The following is a 16,531-nucleotide window of genomic DNA, read 5'->3' as shown; positions in this document are numbered from 1 at the left end:
AAAAAACACATGATTGTATCTTGTGTATCATACATTTGATATGCATACCTCATAAGATTAAGCTAAGGAATTTTTTTAAACAAATAAAAAAAGGAAAAATAAAATTGAAAGAAAGAGAGGAGGAAACCCTTAAACCCTTACCCTCAAGATTGAAATTCCCCCATGAAAATGAAAAAAAAAATGATCATTACTCAACAAAAAAGCAAAAAGGAGAGTATTTTTTTTGTTTGAGAAAAAAGGAGAGTAAATTAATAAACAGAAAGCAAGAGCAAGAGCCCCCGGTTGGTTGGCCCATAAAACGTAAAACCCTCGTTATACGAGACTCTCTATTAGAACAAAGGGAGGAAGGGTAGAGAGGAGAGCGTCTGCATTTGAATTGAAATCACACAAGAACAAAAACCAAATCAAAAAGAAAAATGGTGAACAAAGCATGGAGAATAATCCCAAGACCACTACTTGAAACCGTGTTAAACAACCACGCCCAGCACCATCGTGTTCCTCAGCCACTGATCCTCCATGGTCCTCGTGGTGTTGGCAAAACCACTCTCATCCTTGAACGTAACTTAAAAAACCCACTATCTCTCTCTCTCTCTGCATATTCTTTATTTCTGTAAGATTTCTTGCTCTTATTTTTCATTTTTCAGGTCTACTCGGCGAGTGGAACAAAGGTCCTCACCTCACTGGCTATATAGACTTTGCTGAATCCATCGAAGACCACCATCCACAATTCAACAAGTCATTTCCATGGGCCTCATGGTCGAATTGTCCACCACCCACTTTGTCAAGCTGCCGAACCAAGCTCGAACACACCCTTGAATCAATGGTTGAAAAGGGTGTCAAGCTTGGCACCATTAGCTCCCACCAAATATTCACCACACTCAGCAAATGGCACGGCCTTAACACCGCCCTTCGCCGTGTAATTCAGAGTAACAATGCTGCTTCTAAGTCTGCGGTTGTTGATAAGGCCTCCCCTTCGGTTTTGTGGGATCGGGCAGTTTTCGCGCTATCTGCTCGATGTAATGCCCAAGAGATTGATGGGGTATTGGGTTTGAGTGAGAAATGGAAGGGCTTGTCTATACAGGAGGCTTCATATTTTAGAGAGGCGTTTCTGGCACTGAGATTGGCGAAGGAGGTGATTACAGTCCAACATGGGTGGAGGGCTAAGGCTATTGCTCATTTGAATCGGACTGGTGGGTTTTCGAGGTCTTTAGCACATTCGTGTACTGATTGGCCGTGTTTGTTGCTCGAGTTGTTGTCACAAGCTGCTGAAATTGATCATTTTCAGGTGATTGACTAAAATATTAGGCTCATTCTATTACATAGGCCACCAAATAATTTAACATACAGAAAATCTTCATTAATGCCATTGTCACTGTGTGCTAATTCTAGGTGTGGTAGGCCTGTAAGCTAAATTGGTCTCTAAGGCAATTTATGATATTCTTTAATCTATTCATGCTTGACGTGTAATTGTAAAGTTTGTGTGAAAGAGGTTTATGATGGTACATTTGTGTGGTTTTGACTAGTGGCTGGTGCTATTGTGAAGCTCTAATCGATAGACGTTTATGTCTCATATGGGCAGCCCAAGCTGGTTATTAACAATATCGATGTTCTACGCAATGCTACTCTAAATGATGATTCGTCGGTCTCTGCATCAATGTATCATGACAGTCTGATATGGAGAATGATTGCTTTGGGTGCGAATGAGCGGTGCCTGCCCATCATACTTGTTACATCAGATAGGTTAGGTCCATTTCTGTTCAGCTATACTATTTTTTACTTGCTCTTTAAACCATAAAGCTTAAATTCTTTCATGGCGTGGTAGAAGCATCCTCCCCATGCCTTAATGCTTGTGCTTAAAGATTGATTTAAGGGCCAAATAGTTTGCCATTACATGCATCCATTTTCTTGCTTACTTCCTATTTGTTTTAACATTCTCTGAGGTTTTTGTAATACATAATATTACTTTTTGAGAATTTTTATTTCCATTTTAGAATTCTAATCCACCAATATGCCTCAGCTACTATTCATACCAAGCCTACCTGGATTTTGGATTTACAGACATATTCATCTCTCGCGAGGTACTTAAACTAAACACTATTAAACTCTGTGTGAGTGTGTGCCTTCTCTTCTCTGATGCATGGAAGAAAAATTAAAAAGAAGTTCTTTACTGCTTTACCATTTCATATGTGCTACTCTTTAAACTGTCTCTTAATTCTCTTTCTCTACCCCCCCAAAAAAACACCCCAAAACCCAAAAAAAAAAAAATCCCAGTGAAAATGAGTTTCTGGTGCAAGCTTTAGCTTATGAAATTGCTTTAGTGTTGACAACTCAACTTGAAATAGTTCATGATTGTATTCCATGCTATTATTAGAAAAAAAAAAGATTGTATTTCATGATGATACAGGAACGGTCATTATTTGGATGCCTTCTCACAGATTGGGACTCCTTATACGCATGTACACATGAACGCTTGATATTGTGTTTGTTGTCTGCGTATGTCCTTGTTTATGTGTGCTTCACTTTGGGTTTTGACACTTGATCTGCACTTGTCTATGTGGGATATTTAGCAATTGACTTTTGTTGTTTGATGATATACACACACACACACACACACACACACATACATATGGGCCTTGATGGTTCTGGCTTATGTTACTCATTTCAGACTTGTCCTATCTGCAGATGTTTGGATGGACTCCCCAAGGAGCTAAAATGCATATGGTTACTGATTATTTTAGTCCTTCAGAGGCAAGCAAATTCTGTCTATAGTTCAAGTAACAAAATCTCTAGAAAAGAAATACGGGACAAACCTTCCATAGGGGCAAAAAAACAAAGAAAGAAAAATATAGACTGAAACTCAGTTAGATTTTGCTATCAGAATTTACATTTCCCCTCCACCTCAGCCGTCTTCACCTTATTTTCCTAATTACTGGCAACTTGGTGAATTTTAATATTTTCTTTTGGTTCTTAGTGTGTTTAAACTTTTATTTTTTATTTTTTATATCAAAATTGCAGTGGACAGTGATTGCTGAGGTGCTCGGACCAATCCCTCGACATCTATTTGAGCTTTATGCTCTTAAACAAAGTGATTATTATCAGAAGTAAGAATGATTTTATCTTAGCTTGCCATTTTGTCATCTAGTAGATATTGATAAGTCATATCCTGCTTTAAGAAATTTTGGGTTCCAGCTAGATAGGGAGATTAGCCTTATATGAAAATATTGAGAATCATTGATCATAATTGAAAGTGGACAGTTCAGTGTCATGTTACAGTGTTAAATATGCAAATTAACATCTTTGTGCCTGATATCACCGAGCTTGTCATATTCATATTTAGCTGATGCTACCTTCTATTAGTTCATTAACCTGTTTATATTCTACTGTAGGGTGATGGGTGACAAGGGTAGTACTTTTGAGGACATTGTAGATGCATATTTAGCATATTTGCAGGTAATTTTCACAAGTGAACATAGCTCTGCATCTCATTTCTTTTTGAACCCTAATATTGTATTCTTCTAAGATTTGTTAGTTTTTAATGAATCTTGAAGGGCTACATCTATGGTAATTATTTAACTCACGAGCACAAAGGAAAACATCTTGATGCTTGGCTAAGCTTTTAACATGCTAAATGAATAAAGTTCAACCAATGAAATAAGTTTTGCTGCTTGCACTTACATAAGCTTTTGTTTCTTAAATGGAGTTATTGGCCTCATCTCTATGATCTTAACCTCATAGGTAGATATAGAGTAGGCTTACAGAGTAATGGTGGAATGGTTAAAGCTTACTGTGCAGAACATGATAAGAAAGATTAAGGTTGCAGCTTGCTAAAATTTCAACTCTAAAATTCAATCTCACTGACACAGGGCAAAGGGGAACGCAATTAAATCTGATCTGGACAGCTTTGGTTGTGAGGATTAAGGGTTAGCTTTTAGTGGGAAAAGGGATGAAAAATAATAAGGATTATGGGATTTCTAATGGGGAAAAGGAATAGTAGAATTTGGATCCAAATTCTGGTTGCTGTTCCAGTGCTGTGAATAGTAACGCGTAAACCATGTTTTGGCTCTTTATTGGCTATTTTGGACTACTTAGTGGATGGGTGGTTTGGGGTTTTGAAGTTTTGGATTTTAGAGTTTAAAAGGTGACAAATCAATTGGAGTTTGCAAAGTTTTAAGTTACTAAGAAGTTAAAAACGGAAGAGAAAAATAATAAACTTATAGGCATCACACTTAGGATTTTTGTTGGCATCTTGCCTTGGTGAAGGTTGTTTCACACAAACCTTAATCAAGCTTTATAACCTCTGAAAATTTAGAAAATTTATTCTTCCCATTTTTCTCAATAGAAAGCCTTTCATCCTTTAAGTAGAAGACTAATAGATATTCCTAGTAGAACTTGAACTTCCTTAAAACCTAATAAGAGTCTTACTCCTTGGACTTTTACTTCTAACAACTAAATAGCCAGACTTGAATAAAACCCAAAATAATACTTAATGAACCATTAGTACAACCCATATCTGAAAATTATGAAATTACAAAAATACCCTTGAAACTTAAAAAATAATAATAATTTGAGATTGACTTCTCACGGTCTGCATCACTTACTAATTTGGTGCTGTTTGTCACTCTCACTTATCTAATCCACACTAAAACTATTTTGTGACATAATGAAATGCAACTAATTATTATAGGATAAATTTATTGTGTTTATGCCAAGGCTGTTTAAATAAAATTCGTATGCTTTATCAAATCAAGTGTTGCAGATTTCTATTATCGTACATGTGTATTACTTATGATTTATGCATTTATTCAACTAATAATTATAGGATAAATTGATGGTGTTTGTGCCAAGGCTGTTTAATTCAAATCTGTATGCTTTATCAAATCAAGTGCTGCAGATTTCTGTTATTAATGAGCTGTTATTGTATGGGTATTACTTAGAAGTTATGAATTTATTTGCCTGTTCTTGATTACTTTCTTAGTTTCTTTTGAATGTGCATTAAGAGGTGCCTCATTTGTTCATTTTACTTCATTTAAGATTACTGTGGTGAATCCTGCTATGGATAATGCATTGGAACTCCTGAAAAAGTTTGCTGTTGATGCATGGAATGGAAAGATTTCAAAAGATAAATTACGTTTTGGCGCACCTTGGAGGCATCCTCCCAAGACAGATGACCCCACCCAGTGCATGGAGTGGGCAAAGCTTCAACTGATGGATTTTGTTCAGTGTCTGGTCAATACAGAATTTGGGGTAATTTTTCTTTTTTCTTTACACGTTATCTTCTTTTGTTCTTTATCTGAGTGAAACTAGTTATGTTATTAAACCATGGTGACCATTTAGGATTGGAAATTCGCAACCTCTTCTCTTTAAATCATGTCATTAGAAAATTTATGTACATGTCAACATGTATATGATCTATCCAATAGGTATTAAAAGGTTCTAGCAAATAGGTTGAAGGGGGTTTTGGGTGCGATAGTGTTGGAGTTGCAGAACGCCTTCAATTATGGGAGGAAAATCCTGGATTTGGTCCTTATAGGAAATGAATACTTGGATAGTCATATGAAAGCAGGTGGACCAAAATTGTTGTGTAAACTGGATGTGGAGAAGGTTACAATCACGTTAATTGGGATTTCCTGTTGTATATTTTGGAATATGGATTTGGAGTGAGATGGAGAAAGTGGCTTGCATTTTGTATCTCAACAGTCAAATTCTTGGTGTTGGTGAATGGTACACCTACAGGTTTTTTTCAAAAGTAGCAAGTGTTTACATCAGGGGGATTCACTTTTCCTCTTTTTTGTTTGTGATTGTCATGAAGGCTTTGAGTAGATTGATAACAAGTGTGGTGTCTGAAGGATACTTTAAAGGCTTCACTGTTGATAATTGGAGCAATGAAACAATGATCTATTATCTTTTATTTATGGTTGAAACTTTGATTTTTTGTGAGGCTAACTCTACCCAGATCCGATACTTAGGTGCATCCTTACTTGTGTTGAGGCGGTTTTGGGGTTTAGCATTAATTTGGGCAAGTCTAAGATAGTGATGGTGGGAGAGGTACAAAATATTCAAGGGTTGGCAAATGATTGTGGGTGTAGAATTACATCTCTTCCCATGAAGTATTTGGGATTACCTTTAGGAGTGCCCTTTAAGGCGAAATCTATTTGGGATCCCATTAGTGAGAGGATGCAAAGGAGACTAGTTGGTAGGAAAAGAATTTATTTGACAAAAGAGGGCGGCCTCAGACTCATCAAGAGTATGCTTTCGAGCCTTCCTAATTTTTTTCTCTTTTCCCAAATATAGTAGGAGTAGAAAATAGACTGGTAAAAAATTCGAAGAGACTTTCTTTGGGGTGGTATGGGTAATGAATTCAAGTTTCATTGGGTATATATGCTATCTTCCTTTTCACTTTGGGGGTTTGGGAATCAAGAAGGTAATTCTCTTTAATTAAGCCTTGTTGAGGAAGTGGTTGTGGCATTATGAGTGTGAAGAGAAGGCATCCTGGAGGTGGGTTATAGACTTGAAGTATAATTCCTCTTAGTGAGTTTTGGCATTCCAAGGAGGTTCAGGGATCCTACTGTGCGGGTTTATGGAAATTGATTAGAAGAGGATAGGATAGTTTTACGAGATTTGTTAGATATGATGTTGGGGATGGCTCAAAAGTCAAGTTTTGGCATGACTTGTGGCTGGGGGAGTCTACTCTAAGGAAAGATTTCCAAAGTCGTTTCTTTTTGAAGCTACAGTGGCTAAACTATTTTGACTTGGTTTGGATTTTCTTGGTGTGACAAGAAAGTCAATTTCTTATGATAGAAGTAATTTGATTTTCCTTGTCCACCAAGAAATAGGTATTGAAGCCTTATATATAGATAGTGGTTGGTAACTTTAGCCTAAGAGGTGACATAAGACAAATTGTGGAATTTGTTTGTGTGTGGGGTTGTATTAGGAATTAAAAGGTGGTTTAATGAGTTATTTGATGGCTATTTGGAAGATGGAAGTATGTGGGGTTTTAGGGTTTTGATAGGTACAAGAAAGGATTTGATTTGGAGTTAAAAGAAAAAATTAAAAAAAGAGAGAAATATATGGTGTTCAAGGATTGTATGAACAGTACTAGTGAACGGTAGCATAATACATATGAGAAGATAAGATGAAGAGAGAGGAAGAAAAAAACACATGAAGACCAACATGCCTCAATGATCAAAACACTTAATCTTTTTATTAATCATCTAGCTGTTTTTTAAGTACATTGAACACAAATATATTTAAGGACTCTTTCTTGTACTAGTAGTATTAGAACTTCTGATTCAACTAGAAAATTAAAAACCTAGTAAAAGACTAACTTGGACTCAGAGAAAATAAAACTAAGATACTTCATGTCTCCTAGAAATATCTTAATTCACTTTTTTTGATAGGTAATAATACTTTTATTGAAAAAATTGAACATCATGTTCACGATGGTGAATACTCTAAACAAGAAACGAATACAATATAATCAAGAACTAAAAGAAATAGAGACTAAGAAGTCAAATAAAGAAGTACAGTTCATACACCCCCACACACGAGCCCAAATAAACAGAGTACCAAAGAGGAGAATGTTTAGATGATCTAATGTTCTCTCTTTGTCTTCAAAAACAAGCATTACGTTCCTGCCAGACTAATCACATTAAACCTACCAGGACCATATTCCAAATGGTTGAATCATGCCTTCCAAACTAGTTTCTCCAGATAAAGAAAAAAAAGTTGACTGACCTTGGCATTACCCACTGGATCCCAAACACTACAAAAGCCTCACACCATAAGGCTTGAGAAAACTTACACTGAAGAAGAAGGTGATCAACTGATTCCCCATCACAACAGCAAAAACAACACCTATTAGCTAGAGACTGACATCTCTTAACAAGATTATTAATGGTGAGTATCCTGTCATCAGCTGCTATCCATAAGAAGAAAGACACCCGTTTAGAAACATATCAATTCAAAAAGACACCCGTTTAGAAATATATCAATTCACAAGGATTGTGAAAATTACAATTTAGCCATTGAATATAAAATTGACCATAACTAGTTAATAGACATGCAAATAAAAAAACTATTTTAACCCTACGGCATATTACTAGATCTTTAAAAGCATTTGACTTCAACTGGACAAATGTGGGCCCATAAATTAAGTCTTGAATAAACAAATTTGCAAAGTAGTAAAAAATCCATCTTCCATGGCTGCATCATTCTCCCTAAGTTGGAAAATACTCAGTGTCGAGCTTAAAGTGTTGAAGTATTCAATTGTTGCAAAATTTTCCTGGTTCCTTCAGAATCTTGAGAATAAGCTTTGAATCTTGAAACAAGTTCTGCATTGGTCACCATCATCAACTAGGATAAATTTTTTCCCGCAAGAGTCTTGTCTTAGGATATGTGATCTGATACAAGTTGATGTATGACATATTGGGGAATTTGTCTGTGTGCTTGTGGTGGGTTTAGGGTTAGAAAAATTTATGGATCTAGGGCTTGAAATTGTTGAAAAAGGGGTTATGGGTTGTGTTGGGAATTAAAAGGTGTTTTGATGAATTATTTGATGCCTATTTGGCAGAAGAAGGTATGTGGGGGGTTTTAAGTTTTTAATAGGTACAAGAAAGGACTTCATTTGAAGTTGTATAGAAGAAGGGAAAGAGATAAATACATGGTGTACCATGTACAGGGGCTGTATGAACAATGCTAGTGAATAGTAGCACAAAAAAAGAAGAGAAAGGAAGAAAAGGACACATGAAGGCCATCATGCCTCAATGATCAAAAAATTAAATTTTTTTAATCATTTCTTTTCTTCTTTGAGTACATTGAGCACTGATATATATACGAAGTCTTTCTTGTGCTAGTGGAATTAAGATTTCTAGTTTGACTTGTAAACTAAAAGTCGAGTAAAAGTTGTGTTTATAAGAGGGTGGGGGAATTTCTCTAATTAAGAGCACTCTCTCAAGTATGGCTGTTTTTTTTTTTTTTTTTTTTTATCACTATTTCCAATTCTTGTTAGTGTTGCAATTCGTATGGAGAAAAGATGTGATTTTCTATGAGGTGGTTTAAATGATGAGTTTAAATTTCATCTAGTTGATTGAAAAACAGTGTGGGAGCCACTGCAATTTGGGGGCTTAGGAGTTCAGAACCTTGTGCGCTTTAATTAGGCATTATTGGGAAAGTGGCTTTGGTGATATGCTACGGAAAAGGATTCCCTTTGGAAAACAGTGTTACATACTAGGTATGGTATTGATTGAGGTAACTGGGTGTGCTGGATGGTTAAGGAACCTTATGGCATCAGCTTTTGGAGACATATCTGTACTGGACGGTTATGTTTCTCTTCTTTTATTCAAGTTTGAAGTTGGTGATGTCAATTTGTTTGCTTTTGGGATGATGCTTGGTGCGGGGAAGTGCCTCTTTGTGAGGCACTCCCTACACATTTCACATTGCACAACACCAAGAGGCCTTGGTAGGGGATCTTATGAGGGGAGTAATGGCAGTTTGCTTTGGGATATCACATTCCTTATGCCTTTTCAGGATTGGGAGTTGGAGGCTTTGCATTCTTTTTTTGCCTTATTTATTCTTGTAAGATTGGTGGTGGTGGGGATGATCAGTTAGGCTGTATTCCCTCAAGGAACAAGGGATGTGAGGTTCTTTCTCAAGGCCACCCACATCCTCTCTGGTAGAAGAGTGTTTAGAGAGCAAAGGTTCCTCCTGAAGTTGCTTCCTTTACATGGACAACTACTAGAGGTAGGATTCTTAATATGTATAATCTTTGTAGGAGAAACATTTGTGTTGTTTGTGCAAGAAAAGCGGTGACTCTGTGGATCATTTTCTCCATTATGAGTTTACTTCCCAGCTTTGGTCCTGGTGTTTTGTCTTTTTGGTCTCCATTAAACCATGCTAAGAAGGGTGGTAGACATGCTGGTTTGCTTCAGGGCCTTTTGGTAGACACCAGAGTGCTGCTGTATGGAATGCAGCTCCTTTGTGCATTATTTGGACCTTTTGGAGAGAATGTAACAATTGCAGATTTGAGGGGATTGAGCATTCTTTGTTGGACCTAGAGTTTTATCCTGCTATGCATCTTTTATGATTGGATGGCTATTTGGAGTAGTCACTCTTGTTCTAAATTGATTGAGTTTTCAAATGCTTGTTTCTTTTAGGTGATGCTCTTGTAGTGTCCGAGTACGCTACTTGTGTACATAGGATGCTATGCATTTCTTATATTTCTAATAAAGCTTTCTTGCTTATCCACACAAGGACTAACTGGGATTTAAAGAAAATAACACCTAAGGTTAGCTTGTTTCTTTTCTCTTTTCTTGTTTGAGTGTTCTGCAGTATACTGTGTACTTGGACCTTTTTTCCCATTAAATAAAATACTTACTTCTTTGCTGAGGGTGCTACATTCAAGGATAGGGCAATATGGAACCCTATTCTTGAAAAACTTGAGCAAAGATTAGCGAGTTGGAAATAGTTGTATATTTCAAAGGGAGGTAAGGTTACTTTAATTAAAAGTACTCTCTCAAGTTTGCCAACTTATTTCCTATCCCTCTTCCCTATTTCGTAAATATTGCTAACCATATTGAAAAGGTTCAGAGGGATTTTATATGAAGTGGGATTGATGAGTCCCCTAAATTCTGTTTGGTTAAGTGGGCTCAAATTTGTAACCCATTGAAGTTTGGTGGATTGGGTGTTTGGAATTTGAGAATTTTCAATCAAGCTTTGTCAGGGAAATGGCCGTGGAGATATGGAATGGAGACAACTCACCTTTGGAGGCGGGTTATTGAGATTAAATATGGGAATGATTAGGGTGGCTGGCGTACAAATTACAAAAGGAGTATTGGAACCTAATGGTGTTAGTCTTTGGAGAACCATAAGATAAGGCTGGCCAAAATTTTCTAAATCCATCCATTTCGAGGTTGATGTTGGTAATAGAGTTAAATTTTAGCATGGCATCATTTGTGGTTAAATGGATTGTACTTTTTGAGAGGCTTTTCCGGAACTCTATAGCATTAGTTGTAATAAGGAGTCTTCTATTGCGAATGTTGTGCTTTTTCCTAACCAAAGTCTTTGTTGGAATCTTCAATTTTCTAGAGCTGTCCAAGATTGGGAGTGGAACATTTGACTAGATTTTTGGACCTAATTTATTCTATGCCTCTTAATGGTGAGGGACATGACAAACTTTGTTGGAAGCCAACAAAGAATAAGGGTTTTAAAGTGCGCGAGTACTATTTTTCCCTTTCCTCGACTCCTGACACTCTTTTCCCTTGGAAACCTGTGTGGCGTTCAAAAATCCCTCCTAGGGTTGCTTATCTCATGGACTGCAGCCTTATGTAAGATTTTGACTCTTGATAGCTTATGGAATAAGGGTGTCACAATTGTGGATTGGTGCTATATGTGTAAAAGGAGTGAGGAATCGGTGAATCATCTTCTTCTTCATTGTCCCATTGCTTTAGAGTTATGGTCTATGGTGGGGGCTTTGTTTGGTCTTCTATGGGTTATGCCATAAAGTGTCATTGACTTATTTTCGGCTTGGCAACGTCCTTTCGATAGACATTGAAATATAGATTTGTGGAGGGCTATGCTACATTGTGTATTATGGTGTATTTGGTGAGAATAGAACAAAAGATGCTTTGAGGGAAGAGGACGGTCTATTCTCGAGCTTAAATCTTTCCTTCTCCACTCATTGTTGGATTGGAGTTCGGGTTTTAATTCTTTTCCATGTTCTAATTTTTTAGATATGCTTGATGATCATTGTAATTTAAGAGGTTGATGTACTGCTACCCATGTACACCACCGGTGTACCTGGGTATTTTGATTAATAAAATTTCATTATTTATCAAAAAAAGAAAAGAAAAGAAAACCTAAGATATTTAGGATCTCCTAGAAAATTCTAAACTGAACTAAACTATTCTAAATACCATTAATCATGGTTGTTAGTATCATAAGAATATACGATACACAATACGTATCGAATGAAAAAAGTATCATATCACAGGTACATATCGACGATGCTTATGAATCACATGATACATAGATGTGTGTCGATGAATTGTATCATATTGTATGAATAGTATCGTATCGGATGATACATAGACTTGTGATTTTAAGGTGAGTTTTGATTCACCACTTTGTCTCTTGCCTACCCATGGATTCAGCAGTTGTTGAGTCTGTGCTTTGACTTAAGTCTAACAAGTTGTTGGACATTTTTGAACACAAAATTATTAAGCTACTTGATTGAGCACAATGAAATAATATGTCCGTGAGCTTTTTTCTTGTCTCTTATAGAATCTAGACCGCACATTTGGCATTTCACTTTCGTATTTACAAATTTCTTTTCTATACAGCAAATAAAGCATTAAATAAGAATATAAATATATTTTTTTGTTTTGTTATTAGTCCTATAAACTCGAATGACAAGATGATATATATAGGAAAAGTTATTGAAATCAAAGAATAAGAAGTGATAGTAATTGTTGGAGATGATGAAGAACATGCCAGTGAAGAAATGATTTTGTAAGATGATGATAACATTGACTAGGACTATGGAGTTAAAGTTGATTAGGTAAGAGGATGAATATGAATAGAAATAAATTATTATTTTGATTTACATATTATCATGTATCACCTTTTAGTTGATCAATTTGAATGTGGATGTTATAAATATAATTTTAATTTGATTTATTTAGTTTTAACTTTGTGAAATATTATTACATAAGTAATTAATAAATTAGTTATTAGTTACTTATCAAAAGAAAATATATATATTAAATTAGTCATTCATTGAATATGTTCCAAATTTATAATAAATACACCTTTTATATATGAATATGTATAATTTTTTTTTTTTTGTTTATTTATAATTTTATAAAGTGTTCATGTATCTTACAATATGACACACAATACAAAAAATTAAAAAAAAAAATTGATTCACATTTTGACAACTATGCCCTTAATTCGCATGGATTGCAAATATTACAATTTCGCCCTTGAATATAAAATTGACCATAAATTGTTAAACAAAAACTCATAAAAAATTGTTTAAAAACCCTAGGACACATATAAGTATATAACTAGATCATTAAAACCACACGACTTTTACTTTAATTGGATTTCAAACGTGGGTCCCATTAAGTAAGCCTTGAAAAGACGAATTTGCAAAGTAGTAACAAATTAATTTCCCATGGCTACATGAAGAAGTCTTCCCATTTGGAAGAGGAGAAGAGTCTTTGAAAGAACATGAGTGAGTGTCTTCGACATGTAGTTTGCTGGTTCTTTGGAGGTTGAAAGATACCCACATGCATGAGTTAATAGTTATGAGTTATCCTATTGTTTGATTGAGAGAGTGCCATTGCATATATTGAGATTTTGGACTTGTGATAGTGTCAAGTTTGTGAGTACTCAGAGATTGTTTTGGGTGTATTGGAATTTAGTTAGTTTTCAAATGTGAGGTTTTGAGTATATTTGGTTATGTGAAGGTTGTGAGTGTTGTTTGTGGGAGTATGGGTTTTGTTTGTTGTAGTTAGTTAAGTGGTTGCAATCCATATTGTTGATAGTGAATTTTGGTTAGCATTGACCACATTAAATATGATGTCTTGTGCGTATACTTAAATTTTTTATTTGTGTGAATGTGATTCCACTAGCTTCCAGTCAATATCAATATTTTAATTTTTTGTGTAAGTGTCAATATCTACAATATTATCATTAGAAATAATAAATATCCTTAGCTTATTGTTGAAGGATGCAGTAAGTTGCACTTTTGATCTGCTGTGCTATCCCTCCATTGTTCTCTGTTGTTTCTTGGTCCTCTCTGTAATTTGTGATTTTTTTTTTTTGGTGCAGGTTAATTATCTAGCTGACTGTAGTCTTGAGATCTTTGATGATCCCTCTGCTGTTGCATTGGTAGAGGTACTTGTTTATTGATTTGTTTGTTGAATTCATTGATTTTATTATTATTTTTTTTTCTGGTTTTGAAAATTTGAATTTCTGGGCATGTTTTTAAATTTCTTGTGCAAATCCATATTAGTCCAAACTACAAATGTTCAGTTGAACTTTAGCTTCTCTCTCAAATTTTTGTGTTACTAAATTTTTTTCCACTTTGCAATGAATTTTTAATTTATATAAAATATTCAAAAACCCTTTGATATGAAAAAGATTAAATTTCCATTTTTACTTCAGATATTCCAGAGGCTGAATTTCATTATAATTGTATATGATATATACTCAGGCTAATCTCTCTACGATTCTGTCTCTGAGACATTTCCAAATAGATGCATTTGGCAAAAGTTGATTCAATGTATTTTTTTTTTCCCTAGGTTGGTTTGCTCTATGCCCAACGTGATCCATCCTTTATTCGGCCCATATCTAGAGGGATTCAGAGGTGTCTTGTGAGATGGTAAAATATTTTCTTGGTACTGTATGTACTCATAAATGACCATGCTATTGTTATATGTACTTATGCTGGTATCTCGCAGGCTTGTCCAGCAGCGGATGCAAATGAATTTCCAAAATTTGCTTCAGTATCTGTGGCAGCGAATAATACGTGGACGTAGCTATCGTCATTTGATGCTAGAAGCAGGCTATAAATAGAGATTTGGAGTATGTGCAATGTCTAAATAATTCATTGTCATTCAAATATTTTGCCACGATGCATTTTGATTTATTGGCCTACCACACAAGTGGATTATATCCAGCTAAGAAAATACCTGAGTGCATAGAATTGAATGGGTTAGTTAACTCTAAAGTACTGGTTTGGTGGCATAAGAGGCAGTTAAACTCTATTTTTATTTTTGCTGTAGTGCACTATATTTTCATATAAATGTAATCATGGAGAAGTTTTGAGCAGTAATGGTCTAGGGGTTGTTATAAATGTTCTTATGTACTTAATTTCCTCCGTTTTTTGTGTATGTGTGTGTGTTTTTTGTTTGGTGCGAGGGAGGCAGGGGAACTGTTCTTAGAAACTTGTAGAGTGTTTTAATTGATTTCTTAGCTGACCATAAGGGCCTCTTTCATTTCATATTATAGTTGAAAATTCTGTACTGTACGTTTCAGGTTTCCTTTGGCAAAGATATGTTCAGCTAGTGAGGCAGGTACCTTTTTCAGATTCACATTAAAATGTAAGTAATTTTTGGTTATAACTGTTTAATGTTTCATATTTTCATTTGATTCATGCATTTTCTATTCACCAGGAAGACAATCTGCGTAATCTTGGCTTCTGTTGTATACTTAATTTTGCTGAATTCTTTTGTGCATTAGTGGGTATTTAGTGTATTCGTCTGATTTTCTAATGAATAATGATCAAGTTTAAGCCTCAAATAACTTGCAATGGCATGTTCTAACTTTTATATTGAACAGGCTGTTAAACACTAACACTTCTTTTTGTCAGTTTTTATACCATGCAGGCACTGGCAAATCTGCCATGGCTGATTTCTAGCAATTTTGATATACTGTAAGATTTTCCTCCTTGTCCTTGTGCATAAATTTTAGACGTTGCATATGCTCACTAGTGGTGATTCATGCCTGTCTACATCTACAGTATAAACCTAAAAGGAAGTTTTGTTTGTCTTTGCCCAGCTAATGATGTTTCCCTGTTGTTCAACATACTGACAATGTTTTCTTACCTTTGCTAGTTTAAGAATCTCTCTGAGCGTTGCTTGTATTTTTATTCTATAACTGCAGTGTCGAAGTTCACCAGGAAAAGGGTTAAAAATAAAATAGCTGTGTATTAATAAACATCTAATTATAGTAACTAGGTCTCTTGCATAACATTAATTGTAATCTTCAATTCCCTACAAAAGTGGCACCAAGTATATCTGTAACATAAGTTTCCTCAAATGTAGGGTGCTCGAAGACAAAGTCTTGTCTTTACAATAGATTGATGAAGACATAAAACTCTTAAGACTCATCAACCAATTTACAATTGGCTTTCAGAGATGACCAAGTTTTTAATAAGGTGAGTCTAGTTGTCACTCTTCCTTTAAATTGATCAAGGACCACAAGAAAGAGTTCACTTGAATGTATGTATGACTTGTGTATACATCCTGAGCGTATATATTTATTTCGGTCTCGGTGGGGACTCAGTTTCAAAATTTTGAATGTAACAAGTTTTTCCTTGTGAATTGTGAGCCATCATAGCAGGATTGTTGTTTAATTCATGACTAGACTAGTTTTCCAGACCCAACAAACGCTACTTGTCTATGTTAGTTGCACAAGCCTTGTATTTGTCTCCTTATTTCATTGCATGTTATAGCTACCATTTGTCAAATTATGAGATTTATGCTGATACTCTTGCTTTGGCTTCCATAATGTAATTTAAATAAATATCCTAGACTCCTAGAGATTTTGTTCTTGCCTCTTGGAAAGCTCTTTAGGTGTATTATTTAGTAGCCGTAAAATGTTGCACATCTCTAAATTGGAAAACCCGATAGATGTGAAGGAAAAGAAAAATGCCAAATAATATATTCTTCATCCGACAGTGATTACTAGTAGTACTGATTAGTATGTTTTTAATCACCAGGCCATAGTGCCGGGATTTATGGCTTTT

General features: G+C 35.3%; 1 protein-coding gene across 2 annotated transcripts; it reads left to right on the top strand.

The window, feature by feature from the left end:
- The first annotated feature begins 258 nt into the window (after positions 1 to 258).
- Positions 259 to 16,288, top strand: LOC126695273 (uncharacterized). 2 transcript variants are annotated; one of them, XM_050391952.1, is made up of 14 exons: positions 259 to 558; positions 645 to 1,285; positions 1,580 to 1,740; positions 2,018 to 2,078; positions 2,683 to 2,748; positions 3,016 to 3,101; positions 3,387 to 3,450; positions 5,032 to 5,244; positions 13,831 to 13,896; positions 14,304 to 14,383; positions 14,463 to 14,586; positions 15,040 to 15,104; positions 15,374 to 15,436; positions 15,828 to 16,288. In XM_050391952.1, exons 1-11 carry the CDS (start codon positions 417 to 419, stop codon positions 14,575 to 14,577), a joined length of 1,695 nt encoding a protein of 564 aa, XP_050247909.1. In that variant the 5' UTR covers positions 259 to 416; the 3' UTR covers positions 14,578 to 14,586; positions 15,040 to 15,104; positions 15,374 to 15,436; positions 15,828 to 16,288. The 2 variants fall into 2 exon arrangements, with proteins under 2 accessions (XP_050247909.1, XP_050247910.1); XM_050391953.1 differs by lacking the exon at positions 15,828 to 16,288 and adding an exon at positions 15,562 to 15,813.
- Positions 16,289 to 16,531: the final 243 nt, after the last annotated feature.

The sequence above is a fragment of the Quercus robur genome, chromosome 8, assembly GCF_932294415.1.
Source record: "Quercus robur chromosome 8, dhQueRobu3.1, whole genome shotgun sequence".
Taxonomy (NCBI): Eukaryota; Viridiplantae; Streptophyta; class Magnoliopsida; order Fagales; family Fagaceae; genus Quercus; species Quercus robur.
This window is presented reverse-complemented; position numbering and strand designations above follow the sequence as displayed.